Raw genomic sequence first — 26166 nt, 5'->3', positions numbered from 1 at the left:
ATTTTCTTCAACTGCAGTTTAGTACCCGTTTCCACAAAATAAATCACTACTGTATTATGAGCTAATAAAGTTTATTTTTAAAAATGACCACTTTCCTCTTTACCTTAGGAAATTAAACCCTTTTAATTCAAACTAGCGTCTACATAATGGTTATTGAATACTCCACAATATATTAAGTCTAGATGTTATGGTACATGCATACAATTCAGGCTGTTTCAGAACCCACAGTCACCAATACACATGAATGGGGAGGGATGGAGGGGAAAGCAATGGAAACCATATACTGCTGCAGCTATTTCAATGTCTCCGCCTCGGTAAGTAAAGTATGAGCTTTACTTTACGGGGGGGGGGGGGGGGGGGGGGGGGGTCTCCAATCTTTTTTTTTTATTCCTCAATGTGAATGCTCGTCCCAGATCGGTGTGGTGTTGGCAACCCCTAGGGTCGTTACCAGAAACAGCATTGAAACAACCATTAACAAGGTAACCCACGAACCAGACTCCCAACATGACAACAGGCCAGTCTGAGCCTTGGAACTGAACTGTAAGCACATGTGACTTCACAAGACTTCAGGTGGGACTCAATCTGAAAGCAGGTTTATCGGCGCTGCTGGCTTTAGAGGCATCGTTCGGTGAAATTACAATTCATAACGAAAGCTGCAGATGTCAGCTCATTCGGATTCTGCCTCCAGAAGTTGCGATGCCATAACCTGCTTTTTAGATTGAATTCAGGCCTTGGGATGAAGTCAATGAAACCCACATTGCAGTATTTCTACAGCTTTTTCCAAATGCTCAAATTAACAGAATGGTCTTGGGTACTGTATAAAAACCTACAACTATGCCCCCAGACAGGTGTTTTTTCACTTTTCAGAGTGAGCTGTCGATATAAACACTGCAATTATGGGTTTCAATGTATACTAACATTTACATTTTGTATGGTACAAATGACAGGAGATGTCTAGGGGAGCATGTGTGGTTTCTTCAACTCCACGTTGATGGCAAACAAAGCTTTTAGGGAGTTTAAATCAAAATAAATAAAATGGACCACAACCAGTCTTGTGAAATCACAATTGCGGTATTTTTTTTCACCAAGTCTCAAATTTAAAATATTCAACATTGCAGGAGAAACAGTTTCTTTTTTTCATCTCTTTCACAGAAAGAACAAACATACTGTGACATCAGTACACTTACAGTAAGTCTAGGGTGTAATAACCAAAAAACAAAATTAATATATTTAATAAAATAAAAGACATTCAAGTACAGTAACATTTTTGCATGAAAATACAAAACTACATGGGAAAAAAAAAAAAATAAGCATATAAAATCAAAATTTCTTCCCCGCCCCCCACCCCAAAGAAAAAAACAAAGCCGAAGTGCTAGGTCATTTCGTATTTTTTTGAATCCATACATACCAGCGCGACGGTTGATGCCCGGAGACAGAAGTGTGTGGCGAGGCTCTGTCTCGGCGTGAAGAATACTAGTTCCTCAAATATGGCTCTGGACGTTGCTGTGCTGTCCTGACACCATTGATGGCTCTGTACATTAACTGCAGTCTGACAAGACTTGCCCACTTCTCAAAGAAAGGCGGGGCGGGGGGGGGGGGGGGGGGGGGGGGGAGGGTGCAGGAGGATGATGATGGCTAGTGTCCGTCCGCCTCTACACAGCCCCGTTACACAGCCGTAACGCTTCCTATTTATTCTCCATCAACCTGAGTCAACAATATATATATATGCAAGTCCGAAATGGCCCCCCATTCCCTTCACAGGGCCGTGTCTGAAGCTCAGCACTATGAAGGGAATGGAAATGCCCGTCAATGTACAAACACTCCCATCAAAAGACTAATCCATTGCCGACCGAGTCCCAACGCCTCCTCAGAAGTTCATTCTTTCCATGTCAACATTGCTGGGAAGGAAAATATAATGGGTGGGGTTTGGGGGGGGGTGGGGGCAATCGCAGGTGGGGCATCCCCTGCAGAACAGATTTTATATATATATATAAAAATGTTTTTCCGTTTGTCTTTGTCCACCTAGACGTCCATGTTTTCATTGCTTTTTTCTTTTTTTTTTTCTTTTTTTTTTAAAAGTCATCTTTACATTGTTCACATGTGAAACAATTGAAATATTTATAATAGTTTGATTTGTATTTTCCTCTCCCCTATGTTTGACCTGGTCAGCTGAACAAACACGAGTCTCTGTGTCTCTGCGCCTCAGACGGCAGTCTCCTCCCCACACGTTGCACCACCCGACCCGGTCCGGCACCTTGCGGGGGAGCGGAGCTGACAGGGTCCGGGGGGGGGGGGCTCCAGGGCGACCCGGTCAGTTGTGCTGCAGTGTATTGGACTCTATAGGAGGGGCTGAGTCGTACAGTGTGTCCGTGTCGTGGGTTGGCTCTCCGGCTAGCGTGCAGGGGTTTGACAACGTCCCAGCTCCACAGTCGCAGAAAAATCTGCAAAAGAGATTTAAAAATAAAATATATATATATATATATATATATATATATATATATATATATATATATATATATATATATACACTAATAATTACCTAAGTGGGAGGCGGAAACGATCAACAAAATGAGGTAGAAACTGAAATTGATTAACCTTTTGAACCTCTGACTTTCATTCTATTGCAGGTGTATGTATGTGTGTGGTAAGACAGAGCTTCTGACGGAACGGTGATGTACCTATCATGTCTAATGAACTCGACGTCATGCCCCTGGTGGCACTTTTTGATGCAGTTCACACAGATGGCGTTGCGGTCTGTTGTGTTGCAGGTGTGGCACCTGACCACACGGACAGACAGAACAAAGAAAAGAAAAGGACAGGTGGTGAGGCTATGAGGTTGTCACGGTTACGTCAGTTAAAGTGGACCGCTGGGGGCTGTTCCAGAAAGATGGATCCGTTTATTAGCCGTCTAACTGTCCAGAACTGCTTAAAACAACCTAAAAAGTAAAACGTGACAGACGGAACTAGGTTAACCAAAAATACAAACACTATGTTTCAGTTTGCTGTCTTAGTCAATATTCCTGCTTTCTGGAATACCCCATGGGATTAATTTAAACAAATGTATATATATATATACATATATATATACACAGGGTAAGAAATTATTACCTGTAAAAATCGTGCATTGGATAGCTGGTGTAACTTGAAATCTTGTACAGGCACTGACCTCTGCTCACAGCTTTTTCAATGGCATCTTGATTGTTCATTATTTTGTTATCTGGGGAAGACGGGAGAACAAGGGGCTGGATGTGGTTGGATCAGACCAGGTGCAGGGTAAGTCATGAAGAAGCGGCCCTTTAAGACCAGTCCAACAGCTTCCCAAAGGGATTTACTGGCACAACTAGATCTTACGATGAATGTGGCCCGCGGCAGTACCCGTGGTTAATTGCGCCGTCTCCTCACCTTTCATCGTAACGTTGACACCTGAGGCGAGAAACAACCCTCCAAAGCGATTGTTGAAGATCTGATTGCCCTCCAGGGTGGCCGTGGCATGATTGGTGATCTCAATACCTGGCAGACAGAGAGACAAACCAATCAGGAACAGCACGGAAACACCTGGACATCCAATCACAGCCTCCAAGCCCAGGAGGATTTGACTGGTAGGAGCAACATGCCAGAACCATCCACTCAGCCCAACCCTGAGTTACCAAAAACACTGAGCAAATTCTCCCAGATCAAGTGTATACAGGGATTAGGAATCAATTTTGGATATGGACCGATTTCTACTATAAAACATTTTTACCGCTCAGTCCTTAGGGCACAGAAAACACGCATTTCTTATTGGATAAATCCTGCTCATTTTGGCTGACATTCCTCCACATGGTGCTGAATGTGACAACTCATCAAAAGCCACCAAATCCATAATTCAACCACCGGGAATTAAGACAATGTAAATGAATGTAAACGACATTTGCCGATTTGTTTCCCTTTCACTGTTATTATATACATTTAAATCTAGTAACAGTACGCATTCACCCATGGTGACTCGTGTTTTGAGGGCATTAAGCCATCCGTCCGTCTCATTCAGAGGGACCTAGAGCCGTGAGGGTCATGTGCTCAGCTAATGTGGGGACCCCGATACGAACTACTAAGCCCTGTTCTCTACTCAGTGTGGCCTACCTGAGCCCTGCTCTCTACTCAGTGTGGCCTACCTGAGCCCTGCTCTCTACTCAGTGTGGCCTACCTGAGCCCTGCTCTCTACTCAGTGTGGCCTACCTGAGCCCTGCTCTCTACTCAGTGTGGCCTACCTGAGCCCTGCTCTCAGTGTGGCCTACCTGAGCCCTGCTCTCAGTGTGGCCTACCTGAGCCCTGCTCTCAGTGTGGCCTACCTGAGCCCTGCTCTCAGTGTGGCCTACCTGAGCCCTGTTCTCTAATCAGTGTGGCCTACCTGCTGCAAAGCCGTCAAATATCCTGTTCTTCCTCAAAACCGGGTGACTGTTGGTGCTGATCAGGACTCCTGCCTGGGCGTTCCTGAAGATGTCGTTCTCCTCCAGTAGACCTCGTCCGCCGTTGAAGATACAGATGCCTCCGTCCCGCCCGTCATGGATCTTGTTGCGTCGCAGGGTGGGGTTGCTGTCCGTCTTTATCCACACCCCCGCCATGGCATTGTCAAAGATCTCATTGTCCTCTATGAAGCCCAAACCTGGAACAGACTCGGGACTATCAGAGCTGGAACAGACTCGGGACTATCAGAGCTGGAACAGACTCGGGACTATCAGAGCTGGAACAGACTCGGGACTATCAGCCAAGAGTTCTTCATCTAAAAATCTGACACTTAGAAAAGAGTGGATGGAAGAGTGGATTAAGGACGACATGTTTCTCACCTGAGTTGTAAACCAGAATGCCTCCATTTTGACCTCCCCATATCTTGTTCCGTCTGATTTTAGGATTACTGCCAGTTCTGTTATAGTGAAAGAAATCAATATATCCCCAAACCAAAATCAATATACAGACATGATTGTAATTAGAAGCCATTGTACAGCTGGCTGTTAGTTAAGCAGTTCCAGGTTAACAGACCTGATCTGAACTCCAGAGTACATGTGGTTGTAGATATCATTGTCCTCCAACACTCCGTGGCCGTTGTCATAGAAGTAAACTCCGACCTGTGTGACACGTGCAGGACAAGAGGTTGTGTTTACTTTCCAGGTGGTTGTGAAATGTCACATCAGTGAACAGGCGGTCAGACGCCACCCGAACAGGCGGTCAGACGCCACCCGAACAGGCGGTCAGACGCCACCCGAACAGGCGGTCAGACGCCACCCGAACAGGCGGTCAGACGCCACCCGAACAGGCGGTCAGACGCCACCCGAACAGGCGGTCAGACGCCACCCGAACAGGCGGTCAGACGCCACCCGAACAGGCGGTCAGTCAGTCAGTGCCTACCTGTTTCCCGCTGTGTATCCGGTTCCTCCTGAGGACGGGCGTGCTCCCGGTGGTCACCCAGACCCCGGCCAGGGTGTTGGAGTACACCTCGTTCTCCTCAATCACCCCCTGTCCCTTTTCATGCTACGGGGCAGAGGAACATATCCATTCGTGAGTCTTGCAGAGACCACGGCTGTGTTTCGGTCACGGCTCCTTGGTCTTTATTCAACCCTAATGTGATGCGCTGACGGGGGGTTAAAGCGTCCGCAGGCAGCGCAGGTGACCACATTGGGCGTCATAAGTGTGTTCGCTGAAAGGCGCTAACGTACCACATAAATGCCCCCGTGTTGCCCGTCGTGGATCTTGTTGTGTCGTACGATGGGGCAGCTGTTGGTTCGGATCTGGATCCCTGCCAAGGCGTTACCGTAGATATCGTTTCCCTCGATGAGGCCTCGCCCATCCCCAAATATGTAAACGCCGCCCTGGTTGCCATTGTAGATGGCGTTGCCCCTGCGGTCGACACAGAGCGCAAAATTACCACAAACCGAGTGTCCGTTAGCACGTCAATATTTACTAATGTTTTATATTGGGGGGAGGCGGGGCCACGATGGAGAAGGTTTTTCACACCGAAACTCCTCTTACCTTATCGTCGGATCACTATTAGAGGTGATCCACACTCCCGCAAAGTTGTTGGCATATATCTTGTTCTCGATGAATTGTCCTCGGCCCTTCTCGTGAACGTAGATCCCTCCCGTCTGTCCGTGGTGGATCTCACAGCGCACCACCGTGGGGTTGGCGTATGCCTTCACCTCGAAGCCCGCTATGCGATTCCGGTGGATTTTGCAGCTCTCAAAGTAGCCCTGCGGAGGGAGACAAAGAGCCACCGTCGGTCACTTTGAATACCAAGGTTCTTCCTCGAGTCCTCGCATCTCAAATCAAGAAGCCCTGGAGAATGTGAGAGGGGCGGGGCCTGTGTAATACACTTGAAGAGATCAGGGTGTTAGAAAACAGTGCTGTGCTCTTCAGAGAAGCACCTCAATCCGACGCCTTGCATAACCAAAGTCTACAGGGTCTACATTTCTGACAAGGCAAAAGCTGTGGATTAGGATTTACGTAATGGAAACTAGTAGCGAGCTGTCAGAATCTAAACACAAGGCACCACAAGACAGTGCTTCCCTTCAAGGACAAAAAAATGCTGCAGACAAATATGGAGGAAGACAGGATTGTGTTATCAATGACACAGGGCCCACTGGGTACCTTAGCAATGCCGACAGAGGGTAAAGAACGTTTCGGGAATGTTGGAGAACCCATTTACTCACAAGGGTTTTACTTGAAGCTAACATGCTATTTATTGGGGCTTGTAATGTATTAATTATATTCTAGCTGGTTATATAATGTCATTCGCTTATACCACTATTACTCTTTTTCATTTTAGAAGGCTGACACTATTCTGCCTTGCCCGAAGCAAACTGATATAGATATTTTTAGTCAAATAATAAATAAGGTGTAAAATATTTTTCCTCAGCGCTATTAGCTGTTAATATCAGTTCAAACAAGCAGCCAATTCCTTTTTCATTCAGTAGTGCTCAGGAAACCCACACCCATTCAGTTTCACCAACACACTCTAAAATAGGATCTTATTTGCGTGCGCTCCACCAGTCAGGCATTCGTTTGGTTATAGGCAGAATACATCATTATATGACAACTAGAAGTAATGTAACGTTGCGTGCATGTCAATGACGGCTTCTCTTTTCTGTAGCCTTTGTTCGATGGGACCAAAACCATAAAATGTTTGAACTGGTCTTCCTCCATTTCAAGCTCAGTGTCTAAAGGACAGACAAACTGGCATTGGAGACTGTTTGAGGGGAGGGACCTTGATATTTCTCTTCCTATGCAGTTGAGAAAGGAACAGGAAATACAAGGGGCCTAAACTATAGTTTACAGACTACGGCTGCAAGATATCGTTTCTGCATCGACACTGCAATGTGCACATGCACAACAGTCACATGGCAGAACGTGCGATTTAGTAAGGTAAACATATATCAGTCCACAATAAAAAATACAAAAATAAAACGGAAAACCAGCATTATATCTGTCTGATAAGGGTAGTTTACTCTGATTTATGGGTTATTGGATACACAGTTTATTATTATTTTAAACACGGTTCGTTGCGGCACGAAATGATGAGCGAGGATCAGGCAAAAAATACCAAAATTGAGAATTTGGTTGCAAAAATAAATGCAATCGTCAATTACAGACAGAATGGTCGACCTAAAACAGGTATTTTGTTGAGAGTCCCTTGCAATTGTTTCCACAACACAACAAATTTGTTTGCTCATTTAACGCGGCACCAAAAATCTTCATATGACGAGTGCAAAGCATCTCAATGCCGTCCAAAGCTCTGAACCAACAGCAGACTAACGGAGGCCAGATGAATATGTAGTAGACCTCGGCAGGAGTCAGACTAATAGAGGCCAGATGAATATGTAGTAGACCTCAGCAGGAGTCAGACTAATAAAGGCAGATTAATATATAGTAGACCTCAGCAGGAGTCAGACTAATAGAGGCCAGATGAATATGTAGTAGAGGCCAGATGAATATGTAGTAGAGGCCAGATGAATATGTAGTAGAGGCCAGATGAATATGTAGTAGAGGCCAGATGAATATGTAGTAGAGGCCAGATGAATATGTAGTAGAGGCCAGATGAATATGTAGTAGACCTCAGCAGGAGTCAGACTAACAGAGGCCAGATGAATATGTAGTAGACCTCAGCAGGAGTCAGACCAGACTAGCAGAGAACAGACCAATGTGTCATCATCTCACCATGCCATGGTCGAATGTGAAGACACCCACATCTCTGCCGTGGTGGATGTGGTTCCGTCTGATGATAGGGTTGCCATGGTTTTTCACCCAGATCCCGGCCAAGGCATTGTTTGAGATCTCGTTGTCCTCGTAGATTCCCTGGGAACACATGGGGAATGTCAGGGTCTCCCCACAGAATCAAGGGAATGGGATGACTTCAGTAGTGTCCTGGGGAACAAGTGGCGTGTCCTACCTGTGCGTGGTCAGTGATGTAGAGACCCACATTCTCACAGTCGCTGATGTTGCAGTGTTTGATGGTGGGACATGCCCCCTGGCCACTCACACACACTGCTGAGCCAACTGCAGTAAACAGGTGAATACAACAGGTAAAGGACATCAGAGGGATACTATGGCCTGACAGATTAACAGATTAATACGGAAATATCAATCTTTACTCCAACAATACATACCAGAATTAGCATGTGTATACATATATAGTACAAACAAATAATTCTGTTCATCAGCGGTCATTTAATTTTTCTTCTGATGGTTGCCTGAAGAGGGCGATCTACAAGCTGCTCATTCAACATTATTCAGCTGGAAGTCAAAACTGAGCCACTGCCAGCGCATTTAAAGTAAATAATCAGAAGTACACTTCACCAAGCAGAGAGCCCTCACATTTTCACTCAGATTGCTATGCTATCTAACAAGCAACAAACAGCCAAGGAGCTAGCCATGAGATAACTAGTTAGCTGCTAGTGCTAGTTCGCTAAAATAGAACATTTCAATGAAACCAGGCCAGTAAGAATTCCCTTCAGCCCCATTATTAGTCATTATCTTATCATAACCAGCTATCAATGTGAGGTTGCCATTAAGAACTTGTTTACAGAACCTTCCACAGTTGATAAGGGTACTGTGTGTATTGGATCTTTTGGTGACATTATGAACTGCATGGTTACTGGATCAATGCGTAGGATTCAGATTTTCTTGGAGACCTAGTTTTCTTAAGACCTTTATGGAGGAGTGTGCTTGTTAGTGCTTCAGCAGATATATTTCTGATCCACTGCCAAAGACACATAACACTAAGTTACCTAAGAAGGTAAACTAAATGGGGGAGGTCTGAGAGGCTAAGGCTGTGCTTGATGAAGCAGGTAGAGGTCTGAGATGCTAAGGCTGTGCTTGATGAAGCAGGTAGAGGTCTGAGATGCTAAGGCTGTGCTTGATGAAGCAGGTAGAGGTCTGTGATGCTAAGGCTGTGCTTGATGAAGCAGGTAGAGGTCTGTGATGCTAAGGCTGTGCTTGATGAAGCAGGTAGAGGTCTGTGATGCTAAGGCTGTGCTTGATGAAGCAGGTAGAGGTCTGTGATGCTAAGGCTGTGCTTGATGAAGCAGGTAGAGGTCTGTGATGCTAAGGCTGTGCTTGATGAAGCAGGTAGAGGTCTGTGATGCTAAGGCTGTGCTTGATGAAGCAGGTAGAGGTCTGAGATGCTAAGTGTTTCAAAGCACTGTGACCAGAAGGCATCTACCTGTGCAGGTACTCCTTATGATGCAGTGGTCGATGATGGGGCTGCAGTTGACGGTGATCTCCAGACAGTGATGGGCATTGTGGTGCTGCGCCGACTTATCGTCAGGATTGAACTGAAGACGGACAATAAGACAACACGAGTTAATACAAGTGCGTTACATAGAGCCACGCTTCGACTAACACCGTGCAAACCACGGCAAACAATGACATCACTGAGCCGCAAGAAAAAAATTCGTAATTTTCATAGGAAAATCCTGACGACCACAGCCGATATGTGAAGACGCGTCTTTGTTTTAGAGCAACTGTAGTGAAAACGTTGTGAGACCGCCAGGAGGTGGGGCGGGGCCACATTACAGTAAGTCACACAGGAAGAAGACCTTACCCTGACTGTCATGTAGCCTACATAAGCGTCCTCTGAGCCCTCCATGAAGACGAACGTAGAATCTCTGGTGTTCTCGATAATCACCTTGTCGGCTACCTTACCAGATGCTGTGGAGAGAAAAGAAATTGCCACAGGAGTTAGTTGTCGATTTCTGTGTAAAACATGGACAATGGGAACAGGTTAAAAGGGAAAAACACACTGTTCACGTAACATCACTAAGATGGTGTTAACTGTTGATTGTGTCTGCTGTCCACCCTGGGTGAGCGCGTGTGTTTGTGTGACAAAGTAAACCAAGCCAACCGGCGGCGTGGTACAGACTGACCGGGAACCGAGTGTACGCTGCAGATTGCGGCTCAAACCAACAATCAATACGTACCAGCTCCAATCATGGTGATGGGTGACTCAATGTAGATCCACTCGTCAGTGTATATCCCAGAGTGGACGAAGATGAGCCCTTCAAAGTGGGCCTCCTGGACCCCTCCCAAAGCATCCTCTATGGTGTCATAGTACTGGGAGGAGTGTTGGAGCAGAGTCACAGCGAACATGAAAACCCGTCCACTCAATAACAACACCAAAACACACAGCCCTTTGGGACAGTCCTCCACACACAGTTTAAAAAGACTATTCCTGAGTTTAAAAGAAATGCCTAAAAATGTGTTTACACAACACGAGGCTTAACGTGCATCAGGGGAAACTGGCCTTTAAAGTGTTGAACAAACAAAAAATTTCCGAGGTACTCACAAGCATGTTTTCTCTGCCTTTGTATCTGGCCGGATTACTGTAGAAGTGTTCTGCGAAGCCCGGCTTTACATGTGCGCCTTTATACTGCAAACGAAAACACAAACATCAGTGCATCCGGCAGCCAGTTTTACAGCACACGGGACTGGTGTTCCCTTTCAGAAACCTCAAGTTCCTTCAGACTAATGGGAACCATACTTGCATCAGAGAACGACAAGTTGCGTTCAGAGTTCTCGCATTCGTGCGTTCATGCAAACTATTGATGTGCAGCTTCAGCAGTATCAATACAGTTGAGTAACCACACAGACAGTGTGAGGATGTAGGTCAAGGTCCTACCAGCTGCTGAAAGCTCTCTTTCCACGGGTTGGGCTGCTCGTACTCCTCCGGGTTAATCTGGAAGAACTTCCCCGCCTCAGGGTGCATCATGGGACGCGTATACTCAAACACCTCCATGTACAGCCTCTTCCTGCGACACAGACAGACAAGACAGACACCGTCAGACCTTACACAAGCCCTCTTTCCCCTAGGTGGAAGACAGCCATGCTAGGACAACCTAGTTCCATGCTGAACCTGTTGAAAACAAGCTACGGAATGGGGGCCGGCGCCAGTGTTAACAATCATTGCTTGTTCCAGTGTTTAGAAGTCATCCACAGTAATAGAGAATTATGGGACATTAAAACCCGGGTGCTTGGAATCCTGAGTGCTGATAGCCGTGGTATATAAAAGCAATCTGGATGGACGGGGAGCTGTATATGGCCAATATACCAAGGAAGAGATCTGCTCTAAGGCACAATGCAAGCCGCAGAGCCTGGACAAATACTGGCCATATATCAGAAACCTGAGAAGCCTTACTGCTCTGATAAACCGGTTACTGAAACAATTAGAGCAGTGAAATCTGATGTGACTGATCTAATTGTGTCGGTAACCCAGTTTAAAAGAGCAATAAGTCATCTCAGGGGTTTGTGATACATGGCCAAAATACCATGGCTAAGCGTTTCGTCCAGGCACTCCGCGGTGCGAACATCGGTCGTACACCATCACCGTGCCTTACTGCTTAATTAGGATCCTTCTCCTTACTTTCCAGGTGTAAAACTGAGCCATTCTATAGACTGTCCTGACTGCCCCATCATCCAGAACCCTCCGCACATCGCACCAACCGGCTAAAGGCCACTCACCAGAGGATTGGGTCACTGGCCAACTCGCTGAAGCGTTTGCAGACACATGCAGCGCGACAAAGGTCCTGCTCTAGCAAATAGGAGAAGATCTTCAGGACCACCTCGTCCGGCAGCTTCTCCTGGAGGTACTGCTCTGCAGGAGCGGCTGTTGGGAGGCGAAGCGACGACAGGAAGGATTTATTAAGGGGACGTTTTTTAATCCCCCAATCCCCTCCATTGTAATGTGCCAAATCACATGGAGTACAGGGACAGGGACACGTCAGCTTGAGAGACCGGTACCCAGAATACTGGAGGTTAGTTGAAAAACAGTATAGAAAAAGATTTGTACAAAGACGTTATTTGACCTGGCAGATCTTGAGACTTTCCTGACACTCTGGCACGTTTCGCCCGATGGCCGAAGTTTTCTGTGGTTGAAGTGGAAGCACCCTGCACACACAGGCGACACAGATTACAGGCCTTTGACAGCTTGGACACAATTTCATAAAACAGACCGCCGACATCGGCTAAACGGCCATTATCAATATTTAAGCAATTTTTTTTAAACAAATTTAATTCTTCAATTAATCACTAGCGCTAGTGAAATATGAATCAATTATGCATATGTATGATAAATTATCAAATCCACCCCACGGGTGAATGCGAGCAGCATGCTGAAGAAGACCTCTTGATGGGCGGGATGGCTCACTGACTTGGCTCTAGTCAAGCTCACAATAAAGCTGTGTGCAATGTAGACAGCGGCTCACAACAGATGCCTTTACGTGAGCTGATATTCAGAGGCGGAATAGGTAGACGAAAGTCTTGTCGAAATCGTCCCAGTCCTTCTACTCAGGGCCCTACTGACCTGCCTCTCATTGTGACTCCGCCCAGGGCCCTACTGGCCTTGCCTCTCATTGTGACTCCGCCCAGGGCCCTACTGGCCTTGCCTCTCATTGTGACTCCGCCCAGGGCCCTACTGGCCTTGCCTCTCATTGTGACTCCGCCCAGGGCCCTACTGGCCTTGCCTCTCATTGTGACTCCGCCCAGGGCCCTACTGGCCTTGCCTCTCGTTGTGACTCCGCCCAGGGCCCTACTGGCCTGCCTCACATTGTGACTCGGGCATGTTGCTGTTTTTAAACAGCCGTTTCACATATGCCACACATATGCCGCACCAAAATGGTTCCCTATGGGCTGGGGTCTGAAGGAGTGCTCCGAGTCGGGAATCGAGTGCTATTTGGGATGCATTCCACACAAATGACTCACCTCCATGTTCGTCTTTGCTGGACACGCTGCTGTTCTCTTGGGCAGTAGAGACTTTCTACGAAGTTGGTACGGACTATTCTGAGCTCCTGGACCGGATTCTTCTGCAACCATATCTGCAGGGACGTCCTCATCTTGACAGGGGAGGAAGAGAGGAAACGGTCAACACAAGAACAACGTTTGGAAGCCCTTCGCGGTCAATTCAACACCGCATTCATACAAGCCACAGTACAGCAGCACAATGCCTTTGGACAGCTGTAGAATGGTTCTACACACCAACCTAGTAAAGTTGGCCCGCCTCACAGATCATTTAACTAACAGCGTTGTATTCGCCCTGCTGTTAACACGAGTGCCCGCTGTGGACTTCTAAACGGAGGAGCGCGCTACGCCTTTATTTTCCTCGCACCCGCAATCACATTCAACCTTGTTGACCTTTTCCACCATCACCGTAAACCTAAACATCTGGACTGAAGCCACAGCCCAGGCTGGTCACCTTGTCAGGTTTGTGAAATCAGACATATTAAACAACAAGATTTGCATGCGCGCGCAAACGGGCTTGCTCTGAAGCTAGAACGGAAGAAAATAGACGGGCAGCGGGTGTAAACACCATCATGGCGCGTTTAAATATTTTGAACCCAGGTCTACGGTCCTCACATCTACGCGAGCAGCTATGGTAACACTGATACACTGACAAAGAAGTCAGTTTGTGCTTCATTAACACTGAAATGACACTTAATGTGGACAGTTTAACTGACAATGCATCCCATTGATGTTAATTGAAGACATGCTAGTTATTGGTAGGTAAACAAAGTAAAAGACGTGGGCAGCAGTTGCTGGCCTGGTGAGAACCATAATTATGCCGTTTAATGCTCACCTTTAGTGTCCTCAGCTTAAGGATGAAAGTAGGCCAAACCAAACAGTTAAGTTGAAAAAAAAAAAATAAAGATAAAAAGACGATTATAGACGATTTTCAAATCACAAAGCTAAAATAAATAGACAATGGTTCCATCGCTGCACAGATGTGACCAGAACGCGTGATTCCTGGTAAATTGATTGTTGGGCGTTATACTTGGTGCTGAATCATCAGTGTTGCTTCCATTTTCTCAGATTACCAGGCATTTCCATGTGACACCACAATATACTAAATTCCTGATATCTTTATATTCCGGATACCTTCTTATTCCACTTTCTGAGTTCGGTTAATCAAGATGTCCCCCTTGTCGGCATTTCCGTTGACAACTTCACTAAATCCACGAGAAGTAAAAGAAAGATGAAAAACGTCAAAGTAAAAATATGAACATGAAGCTGACAATATGGCCTTTTGACATACCTTCTTCAAAAGCCAGCCACAGCATGTACTCAGCTGAGAAATATACTAAAAGGTTTTCGGAGTTCAGGGACCAAAACACTGTTGGTAATGGCGCGAATCATAAGGGTATGTCAATTAAGCGATATGTCAATTATGTGCAGCTTCTGTGATTGGACAAAGGTTCTATGGTTTTGTTCTTCAAATTTTCCACACTGGTTATTTTATTTGCACCGAATTTCCCTGGGCGAAAATCTCCCTTAGTCTTGGGCTAAATTTAACATGAAAATATATATACTTTCTGCTTTCCCCTGATCCCAATAGCCAAGTGTAACACTTCATGACCAACAGGCAAACTGTCTTCCCGTCAGTTGTAGGCTAAAACAATTGGCATTGCCCCCAAGCTAAAATAACCTCATAACATTTAATCTGAAGGCCTACACTCATTAGGCATAAAAGGCCTATAATAGTTTCCCAGGAAGGAATTGTGGTACAAATTAATGATCTCTGGTTAGCATTACTGTAGAGTGCCAAAAAACATTCTAACCTCTATCAAATTACCCACACCCCTACGCATTCTCATAGAACACGTCGTGCCAAATAAGTGTCACGCCAGCCATGTCACAGAGGGAGTGTTTCCCACCAACAGCTGTGCAGAACTGGTTACAGAAGCCAGGGGATCTGGACAGTGTGACCCGCAAACCCAGTAACACATGTGTGGAACGTGGTGATCATAGAATCACCAGACAGGACGGGGCCCCTGATTGAGCAGCCATCAAAGACACTGCTTTGCAGTGCCGCTACATCATTTCGGCCAGGGTTGTGATCCTGATCACAGGATCTCCAAAGAGGGCTTTGTGAATTCGCTCTGGCTGGCTCTAGACGGGTTACCTATTAAATCAGCTTCTTTTAAGAAACCCACCGGAAAAAAATGAAGTGATAGTGTTAAACAAAAAAAAAGAAACCCAAGCCTGCTGCCACAGAAAAGAAAAATGTTTCTCAGTTGACTCCCTGCTAAAATAAGAGGTGAAATTAAACAATGAAGTGGGAAGGCACCGCACAGTAGCTGCCGCAAGGAACCACCATTCTACAATATTTAAGTATCACAACTTTACAGGCTAGTTTCTACCGTGTTATAAATAATGACCATTAATATGAATGGGATGTTATTCATTCTGAACACTGTGGGTGGACGCCCCTGGGGGAGATATGGACCCAATACACAAGGATGGCCTTGAACCGGGTCGCCACACTTCTCCAAATGAGCGGGCTCCACCCGACCTCCTGGTCGCGCGTGCAGCGAGCTGAACGTCTCGGTCGAATGTGCACCAGAGGACGTGTCCAGATCAGGCACTTCCCTAAGCCTACTGTGCGTTGCTGCGACACGGCCATAATCACAGATTGTATGCCACAGGAGGGAAGAAAATGCCAGCTTTATCACCGCGATCAATCATTTCTATCTTAAGGTTTATTGACAGCGTGACGTAAGACAAATGTTACCATGCAGCAAACTAACAATCTGCATTGATGAAGAGAAATAAATGAATAATGCAAAGGCAAACTAGGCGGATGAAGAGGAAATCCCCCTGACAAAAAGAAAAAAAGCAAGCTGTGAATTAAGCAACCCTCCAACAGCTGGCTCACATCTGGGCACAGTCACTTTGCAAATCATAGGGAAGGAGCTAAACAAATTTGGATGAGCTACACAGATATCCCTAGAAGGTAGCCACATTATCCAAGCCAGCACCCGTCCCTGTTCTCACTGTGCCAGCCAGCAGCTTGATGAATATTTACCTCTTCCGAGGAGAATTCCAATGTCATACAATGATCAGGAGCAGCAGTCAGAGGCACCAGCCATAGGGGGAAGTAGGCTAATTATAAAGCAAACAATCAAGACCCTGGACCGGTCCACCTCAGAGTCCACCCCAGAACCTGGACGAGTCCACCCCAGAACAAGGCAGAATCAGCCCACCCCAGAACAAGGCAGAATCAGCCCACCCCAGAACAAGGCAGAACCAGCCCACCCCAGAACAAGGCAGAACCAGCCCACCCCAGAACAAGGCAGAACCAGCCCACCCCAGAACAAGGCAGAACCAGCCCACCCCAGAACCTGGACCAGTCCACCCCAGAACCTGGACCAGTCCACCCCAGAACCTGGACCAGTCCACCCCAGAACTAGACCTAATCGAAATCTGTGTTAAAAGACCATTACATCATAAACATTTCCTAAGTGGCCGGTTGTACAAATAAGACAAGACAAATTCGCTGACTTGGTGCACAGACCCACCGCTGTCACAGTCTGGGTCAGAAGGTCTATGTACATTGTGTTTATTGGGTCACAGAGACAAACCTAAAACCATCCCTGTTGGATTTTATGTCATAAATTTACATACAAATGACAGTCCTATACCGAGCAATGGATGGTGGTAGGCAATACGTTATGATGTCTTCTTTACATAATTGAGGGAGTCTGCTGTTTCCACAGGAGGGAATTAATCCAATAAAGGACTAGCTATCCAAAGGCCTTACAGGCAAAACGCTACGCCCACAGATTGTTTCTTGGTACGTATTGTGGTTTGAGTGTTACGATTGGAGCAAAAATATAGTTTTTAGTCCATTTTTCAAAAGATGCAACAATAACCCAGGGACAATTAGTAATTTAATGAGCAATAACGGCACAAACTATTTTCTTAAGCAAAAACAACAATTACTCCACAAAAATAGAAAAATAAAACCCATTGGTGTGCTGTAGTAAATCAAACAGCCAGCGCATTGTTAACTTGGGCTTCGTCTTGCTCATAGTGAGTGGGGACTACCTGTTGAAATAAGTACAAGAGGGACATTGATAACTTGCCTTGAGCAGCTTTAGAAGATGCTGAAACTGTCCACTGTCAACCACAGAGTACAGGCACATATCCACGGCTATCAACACATCCATCTCTCTAGCAATTTCGTTGGGACGCTCAGACTCTGCATGGATGCAGTGTGGAGATGAACTTGGGTTATTTCTTTGCATTTCTGAGTTGCTCCACCAATACTGATACTGGGGTGATGCCCGCGGAGATGTTTCAACAAGTTTGAGTTAGCAACTGTGTAGGCAGCTTTCGCTCAGCATTGATGACATACAGTCAATGCTTCATCTACAACTTTGTCCATCACCATTGTGGACTGGAAAACCAAAATGACGCAAAAAATTTAGATATAAATCAAGCTGGAGGGATTATCGTTACCAGCAATCGTCACAGTTCCTCACTAAGCATAGGTCACAAAACCACATTTTGATAAGTGCCAACCATCATCATCTTAATGACAGCATGTGAAAAGAGAATAGCCTAATATTTCCTTTACATCTCAGTCAGAATTAACAGTGCATAGCAAGCTATTTATAAAAAAAATTAAAAAAACATACATACATTTGGGTTCACGTTTGAAATGTCCACAAATGTATTGCATACCAATAGAGCCATAATCATTTTCACCATATCAAAAAACCCTAATTCAGACCCTGGATGAAAGACTTGACTGAAAGACTTGGCTGCAACAAGGCACCACACCAGACTAGTTGATCTGTGAACACAGTTAATCTTCTAGGGGATCAACATGTAGAGGTTTCGCATTGTCATCATCAGAAAATGTCTTTAATATATCGGCAGTAATAGCAGAGCAACTGTGTTTTTACAATAACTAACCGGAGATGAACTGGGTCAATATACACATGGATCCTAAAAGGTAGAGTTTACAATTGAGGACAGAAGACGGAGCAGAAATAATCTCCACCTCCCTCCCATCAGTATACATGACAGGAGTGATCATCTCCTCCTCTAGCTCATGGACAAACAATAACAGATAGGCCCTGGAGAAATCCGCCTGTCATTTCCTGGTTGATAAATTTTTTAACAGACCGCTATATTTCTACTTACATAAGAAAACCTCTGAAAAGCACAGGGAAACATTGGGCCACATAAATTGATACGAAATGTTTTTTTGTTTTTTTTTTAAATCATTAGGAAATAGCCCTTTAAGCTGCATGACCTAAAATAAAACTCTAGCACGAAGGAGAAGTGGCATTCTACACATTGTTCCTTTGAATGAAAACATGAAGTGCCCGCGCCTTCTATATGATAAGGTTGGACAGATTCAACAAAAGACTTTCAGAGCCACCAAGAGTCTCTTGTAGAAACACTGCAGTGTGCTAACAACGCTGGACAGAGCCTTGTTACAAGGCAGATGGTGATATTTTGGTCGGCTAAAACATTCCAACAGCTGTGTGGAGCTACTGAGCCTTTCTCCGTTTTAGGCTACACACACGTCGCGTGACGTATATCGTCATCAGAACAGTTAGACAACGACCACAGCCTGCCACGCTGTACCTCAGTCTGGGATCACAGGTTCAGGCGGTGAAGACCACTACGTTCACTTAGAAGGAACCCTAAAGATAGACCTCAAAATTTTAACTACTGGCAGGAACGATTCCCCCGATCAGTTACAAATCGGTGGATGTTACATAAAGGTTCAGAATTTGAGACGTCACAGCGCGGTTTACGTTTGTCTGTGTGTCTATGGAGATAGATTAAGAGGATTTAAGCCAGCAGTGCGAGGCGGGTATGTGACAGGCAGGAGATTGTGACTGTATGATGGCAGAATAGTCCATCGTTCCTGATAGTTATGGTGTGTTTCCATTAATGGATGAATTGGTCCATTTTGCATGATTGGTGAAGCGTCAACTTGAAGCAACCTCTTTCGAATTCAGATGAGCTCAAAGGAATAAATGGTTACTAAAATGACAACGTTTATTGCGTCGAGTGACTACAGCACCGGTGACTGGAACGCAAAAACAGAGGTTATAGTTCAGCGAGACGTTGAAGGTTTGGTGTTCTAAAGAGATCACAGGCACGCCTCCCTTTGGTGAGTTTAAAGGTCATCAGTAATTGTAAGGACCCAAACATCATATGCCACAGAAATTACCGCAGGCCATATGGACCTAAACACACAACATGATAAACTGCCTGAATTGAGTCAAAAAACGACGAACAGAACTATAAACCTACAATATTAATGTGTTCCACAGATGGTAGGCATGAAAACTACTACAACGAGTTTGAGTGTTATAGCGATCAACCACATTCAGTCACTCATAAGCAAACATTTTTCATTTTAAAAAAACCTTTCCCTAATATAGGCTACTCACCGCAACAACCAAATAACAGCAAAACTCTTGTGGTAAGCGGTCAGCATTTCTGTTCAAGGTCTCAGCCCTATCGCATGTCTCAGCACCAAAGTGTGGGTAATACGCAAAAACACAATACATTCACAAAAAGGAGTTGTCCTTCGCAGAGATGGATCTGCCTAGAAAGGAAACGCTACAATACCGTCGATTGTGTGAGGAGTTAAATAGCAGGTCTATACACAAAATGCAAGTGAATGTCCCTATAAAAGAGCTGAAACCATACCAAGCAATAAAACACTGAAGATTAATTTATCAAACATTTTGGCCAAAGGGTCCATAATCTAAACATATTAAACCCTAAACCACTACCTCAGTCTCGGGTAGCCCTATGGTGGTCCCAGGACCCGGCTTGAACACACACCCTGGTGGCACCCTGGAGAGGATTGGTAGTTACTCCAAGTGACTCCTTACAGCTCACCTCCATCGGGTGAATAACACAGGTCGATTCTGCTGGGACGATCCACAACATCTGAGCCCATAACTGTTGCCAATCAACAGCGCCCCAGCCCACTGTGTCCGTTGCTCTGGTAGCATGGCTACTCTCTCCCAGGCTACTGGTCCAGTAACCACTACAAACACAGCCTCCAGCCAGCCAAAGCATCCATAACCTAGTCTACCATAGAAGCCCCGCCTCCACACCAAACACAAACAGCATGGAACGTACTTCATGGGCATAAAAATACTTCTATATACAGTAACGGACAGCCTTTGGACACGCCTACCCCTTCAAGGTTATTTCTTAGGATATACTATTTTCCCCATTGTAGCATAATGGTGAAGACATCAAAACTACATGAAAACACATGTGGAATCATGTAGCAACCAGAAATATGTTAAACAGATCATAAAACATTTCATATCGTAGTTTCCACAAAGAAGCCACCCTTTGCATTGACAACAGGTTTGCATTTTCTCAACCAGCTTCATAAGATGGTCACTTGGAGTGAAACAACAGCAAGGGCGAGTGGCAGTGAGCTGTTAATTAACCAACATTGTAAAATCCTCCAGCTCCATTTTAATCTCCAGTTTAGCAGCATTTTGTGCATTCCAGTAAACAATGTTGATCGGCGGAGTCAGTAAAGTGCAGTTGCTAACTGTATTTCGTTGTACTGTACTTTTTTGCATGATTAAGTTGAATCTAATCTAAAAAGACCTGAACTTCCTACGATTAAAATGACACATCTATGCCGACATCACCCCCATATTAATATCCCCGGATCAACACTGAAACAGAAAAATAAATAAAAAAACGTTGTCACCCCAATACATGCAAGCCACCCTCAGCAGAGGTCTAACCAGGCAAAAGACATGACTACAGCAACGGGTGGGTGTGTGCAGGTGTGATATGGAGATATGTGCCCGTTCTCCGGTTGAGAAAAGTTTCAGCTCTGTTTCAGCAAACAGTTACGCCCATTACCCACACGGTGTGATTGGAAATATTCTCTGCCTTTTACCAAATAAACTAAAAATGATTTTCATTAACTGCTCACAAAACATTTTTGTGCGGTCACCGAAAACTTACCGAACCGCGACCCTAAAACCAATCATATGTACCATATTGCGGGTTGGTTGTACCATTACCTAATAATTACTTCAGAGTTGAGGTCCTAGGGATGGTGGGAATAAGACCTCCACAATGAGAGCTGGGCTAACCTTTTTATGACTGCCCTGACAAAAGGTCCACGCTGCTTTGTTCCTACGCCACACTTGTTAACAAACAGGTCAACAAAAGTTGCCAGTGGAATTGCAGACATTCAACATCAGAGGTGTTAAACACTTAAAGGGAATTTAGTTAGTAGACTAAAATATATTTTACAGATCATGCTTATCAGGCCACATGCTTATTTGCATAATATTAGAACCAGATTAGCACGTTAGCTTGTCATGCTTTGTATTTATGACACGTACACACATGCCTAATGTTCCCGGGGTGAAATGTGTTATTTTTGCTAAACAATTCTTTCATGTGAAAACAATTACAAGGCCTAAGATTAACAAGAAACCAGGCAAGCCTAGTTCAGCCTGCCCGCAAAAGAAAATGCTGCCACCTCAAGATTCAAACCCGGGTCGCCCGTGTGTCGTTAACACTACACCACAGAGCTGTACAGTTGCTGGGTGTCAGTATAGCCTCTTGCCTCTATCCTGAACAAATCCACTTTTTCCACTGGCCATTTTAAAAGTTAATTGGCCATTTGTGAATGACATTGATACAGTAAACCTGACTAACGTTTCTTACTATGTATTGCGTTTGTCACTGGCCGTTTGAACAGCGTATTAGCCAGTAATAAGCTTTACCGGTATCTACTAACTTACTGGAATAGTCATAAGAATTCAGCAATTGCTAGCGAGTCTGCCAAAGCTATTTCATTTCATGGCATAAGAGCATATTTTTTTCTTTCATGGCAAAACAACATACCTTTTTCTTTAACTGACAATGCGAACTTCCCATCGCCTGCAAGGATATACGAACTCGGGACCTAAAGTTCACAGTCCGCTTCTCTAACCACTACATTACTTAACAAGGGGCAGTCAGTCAGTCACTCAGTCAGTAAGAGACATTCGCTCTTCTTAGCCGCTTACGCGGTCCGGCAGAAAGAGGATCCAAATGTCCTCTTGCCACTGCTTTTTTGACCCCAACTACCAATTGAATCGGATCCTCCATTTGAGTGTGTGGGATATTTGGTAGGTAGGCTATCAGCTGGACTCACCACCTTGCAACCTGGGCTGCAGACAATATTTTGAAAATACCAAATTGCCTGAAACATAGACCTGCCATTTTAAAACACTAGTAAAGATAATTGAAATTCAAAAATTTGACTATAGAAATCATATGAAAGCACTTAAAAAGGTTAAAGTTAAGTGCTTCAGAATAATGTAACACTTAATAATGATTTCAAGGTACAGCCTCTGTCTAAAGCATTGTAGATGCACATGCTGATTTTATGCAATGGTGTTTGAGCCTGTAGGCAAACTCTCAACCATTCACCGATATTTTCTCACATACCAAATACGTCTGCAGGCACCGACCTGGAATCTGAGTTCTTAATAACCACGCCGTTGTTTAGGTGAGACAATGTCTTGGTTCCACTCGATAGTTGCATTACTACTATTACAAATTCAATCACATTTGTCAAATTACATTAAATATCATAGCCCGTGGAGGAATTACGCATTTTGATCTAATTTAATTCACACATTGAAGGAGGAAAACTACGTTTGAAAGCAGATGTTTTATTTCACCACTTGGCACGGCGTGCAGATGATCCTGGCTTTGTGTACATTTATAAATATTCTCACACATATGTTAATATTTATATATCCCGCATGGATTATGCGGATGTGTCCGTTCGCATGCATGATAAATGAAGCTTCTGATCCAAATGCTGTTCCATATGTTGGATGGATGTTGCCTAACTGCTTTCCTCCTTTAAAGTGGGAAGGCGTAGGAAGATTTTATTGTGAAAGGTATTAATCTTTGTTAAATATGTGCAAAAACTCGATACTTTCATAAATCGTTTAACCGGTCAACCCTTGGACGGTGTTGAAAATGTTCAGTTTATCGTCCAGCGTCTACAGGACAGCTTGTCATACATCCCCTCTAACCAACCATAGACAGCCACCACCCTTGTATCACCATGTGTGAGTTTTCTAATTACTGCCATACATGGCTAGCAAGGATGTCATGACTTTAACGTAAAAGACGGATAACTTTTGATGGTACAAGATTGTGGCGCTGAATGTTTGCTTTCTTTGACTGGGACCTGTTGTAGCACTGTAATAACTTAAATAATTTCAATTTTGTAAAGAAAAAATTATATTTAAGATATAAATTATTTTCCTTAACGTTAACAATTGCAAGTTACTTTTAATGTGTTATTGGTCTCCTGGTGTGGGGTGCTTTTCTATGTACAAAGTTTGCATTGAGAGGGAAAACCCTCAGGAAAATCTACAGGAACATTTCGTACCTGAAAGAATTGGAACAGTTTGATGATGAGTGAAAAACATAATACTAATAGAGGGTGGAAACATGAGAAGAAAACATTTGTTTCCCTCTTTCAAGCAGATATAGTGTATAAGCAGGTCTGCCTTAATCTGTAAATATACTGCTTATCTATGTTCCAGTGTATGCCTCTCCAAGTCCTGGAGACGGGAGCCCTCACATCCCTTATGGTAAATGCAATTACTCATTCCACTTCATATGACCCACTAAATAATTAATGAATGTTAGAGAAAAATACTATAGTACACTGTCCCCTTTTCAAAATAATTGGAGGCAGTAGTAACCAAAGAACAGGTAGTAACTGTTTCCCAGGCCATGCCTGGTCACACAATGAGACAACGTAAATAATGCTGGACCAATTTGTTTTAGATGTCCAGATACTGAACACGTGCACCTCTACAATTCAGAGGCGCGAGACCACCATTTCAACAGCTGCTTTAGCAATTTTGAAAATAACTCTCTGCTTACGCGTCCTGACTTATCATGTAACGTTAACTAATGTTGTGTTTACAAGTAGCTAACAGCCTCCTCCAAAACATTGCAGTTACTGCAGGATAACTGATTTCTTTCCGGCAACCGCAGTAATGTTTCCATTATATCGCAGTTGAATAGCTAGTTATTTTACTTTCAAAAGTTTTTTGGAGGGGGCAAATGTGTCTATTTACAGTACCATGGTAAATGGCTAAATCAAGTCAACTGAAAAGTACAAAATGTTAACGTTTGTAGCACTCACAAAATCTGCTTTCTGACAGTGACGTTCGTAACCACAGATGACTTTCCCCTTCTTTTATAGCTAAATTATCTTGCTAGCTCCTTGGCCTAAAACTCACAACAACTGGCAAGGTATCTGTAAGGAACGTATTTTCGGAAACTGAAGAACCTAAACAATGTTTACCTTCGAAAAGGTTAGTTCTCGTGAGAACGCCTAGTTACACGGGAATTATGCCCTTTTGGGGCTCGACCGTGGGTGTCCGACTGTCATAACCAGTACTAACTAATGGCCTCGGTTGTGATTTACCTTGGTAACACCTCGCACAGGATGAAAAAAAAAAAGATAGCTTGGTACACTTGTTTTCATAGCTGATTTAGGTGCGTCAAATCCAATGTCCCTAGCTGTAATTGCGATGGGATGCTAGCTTTCTATTTTATGTAAACGACATTACTGTACCTAAGTAAGACTTTAGCCAGGCTAAAACGTGAAGTACATTACTGCATATACCTGCTACTATAACGCAAGGTACAGTACTAGTTCATCAAACCAGAATAAATGTACGTTGATAGCCAGCAAATTCTCTACAATTTCTGATGTGCTTGTGAATGACTAGCTAAGGGCTAACGTTGATGTTAGTTACAGTAAATTTAGCTTAGCTATGTAACCATCCCGCAAAACCAACACAAAACCACAACACAGACAAAACGCAACTTTTGTTAAACTAACGTACAATATAATGGGGCGTAATGACAGGAAACTACAAATGACTTCTAGCAACATATTACGCAAATGTAACAATGGCAAGTCAAATGTGTACTTTGATAATTTCCAAATTGCTATTCAAACAAAGGCGTAGCTAGCTACCAGAAAGCTAGATCGTGGCTACTGTAGCTAGCTACCAGTCTACGGTACGGATAACGTCATCATGGGTTCCTAGTTACGTTAGCGTACTAGCTAGCGGGCTAACTTTAGCATTCCAGTAAACACTCTAGTGTCGTGAGACAGGTAATAGAAAGGAAAACAACAGCACGTCGGCCCTGGTCCTGGCAAAAAAATAAACGTGTGTAATTAATGGTGTTTGTATGTTTAAAACAAAAAGTTAATTAGTTGGTATTCCTGCGCGAGTTGTAGTCTCATCAAGATCATCAAGCAGGATTAGCTTAGGTCTACGAACAAGCCAAACAAAGCGCGGCCTGATAGATTGCCGAATGAGCGTGAAGCCTCGGTGTTTCCTACCGTCTCTACCAAAAGGGAAAGACGTTATCGTCGTGAATTTTGAAAAGCCACTCGTAATCAAACGTTTAACTTGAGTTAACAAGTTAACGAACCAACTTATTTGTGAAAGGTTTGAGATGCGCCCAGTTATCGTAGAGACAATATGAAATGCATTAAGTTACCTCTTTCCTGGTTGTTCCTTTCCGGCTGTACCGGGCGCGGCCTCGACACTCGCCTGGGTCTTCTGCTGGTTGCCCTGACGGAGTTCATTTGGGGTGTTTATCTAAATGAAAATTCGAACCCTTCGCTACAGCTGGAATGACCTCTAAGCACGCAATCTAAAACATTTTTTCCTTAAACATTGCGCAATAAGTCACCCTTTTCCTGCGGCTCGAGAAAATTATATATTTTTGCGTTACCCCTGCACCCCTTGCTCAGCTCCGTTTCGCTGTTGCAGGAGGAGCCATTGGCACATAGCGAGCGACCGT

The 26166-nt window shown here is 44.4% G+C and overlaps 1 protein-coding gene across 2 annotated transcripts; it reads right to left on the bottom strand.

Annotated features, from left to right (window-relative positions):
* Positions 1-54: 54 nt before the first annotated feature.
* LOC105028410 (F-box only protein 11) lies at positions 55-26166 on the bottom strand. 2 transcript variants are annotated; one of them, XM_034292443.1, is made up of 21 exons: positions 25861-26165; positions 13222-13352; positions 12327-12408; positions 11983-12127; positions 11144-11273; positions 10811-10894; positions 10446-10578; positions 10070-10176; positions 9689-9800; positions 8417-8523; positions 8185-8322; positions 6004-6221; positions 5691-5871; positions 5383-5505; positions 5017-5102; positions 4824-4900; positions 4388-4642; positions 3403-3510; positions 3109-3217; positions 2679-2777; positions 55-2441 (listed from the first exon to the last, which is right to left on the bottom strand). In XM_034292443.1, exons 1-21 carry the CDS (start codon positions 25946-25948, stop codon positions 2312-2314), a joined length of 2643 nt encoding a protein of 880 aa, XP_034148334.1. In that variant the 5' UTR covers positions 25949-26165; the 3' UTR covers positions 55-2311. The 2 variants fall into 2 exon arrangements, 1 of the variants encoding a protein (XP_034148334.1); XR_004575779.1 differs by having other exon boundaries at positions 2350-2441; positions 3167-3217; positions 25861-26166.

The sequence above is a fragment of the Esox lucius genome, chromosome 5, assembly GCF_011004845.1.
Source record: "Esox lucius isolate fEsoLuc1 chromosome 5, fEsoLuc1.pri, whole genome shotgun sequence".
NCBI classification, from domain to species: Eukaryota; Metazoa; Chordata; class Actinopteri; order Esociformes; family Esocidae; genus Esox; species Esox lucius.
The sequence above is the reverse complement of the archived record's forward strand: the minus strand, read 5'-3'. Positions and strand labels throughout refer to the sequence as shown.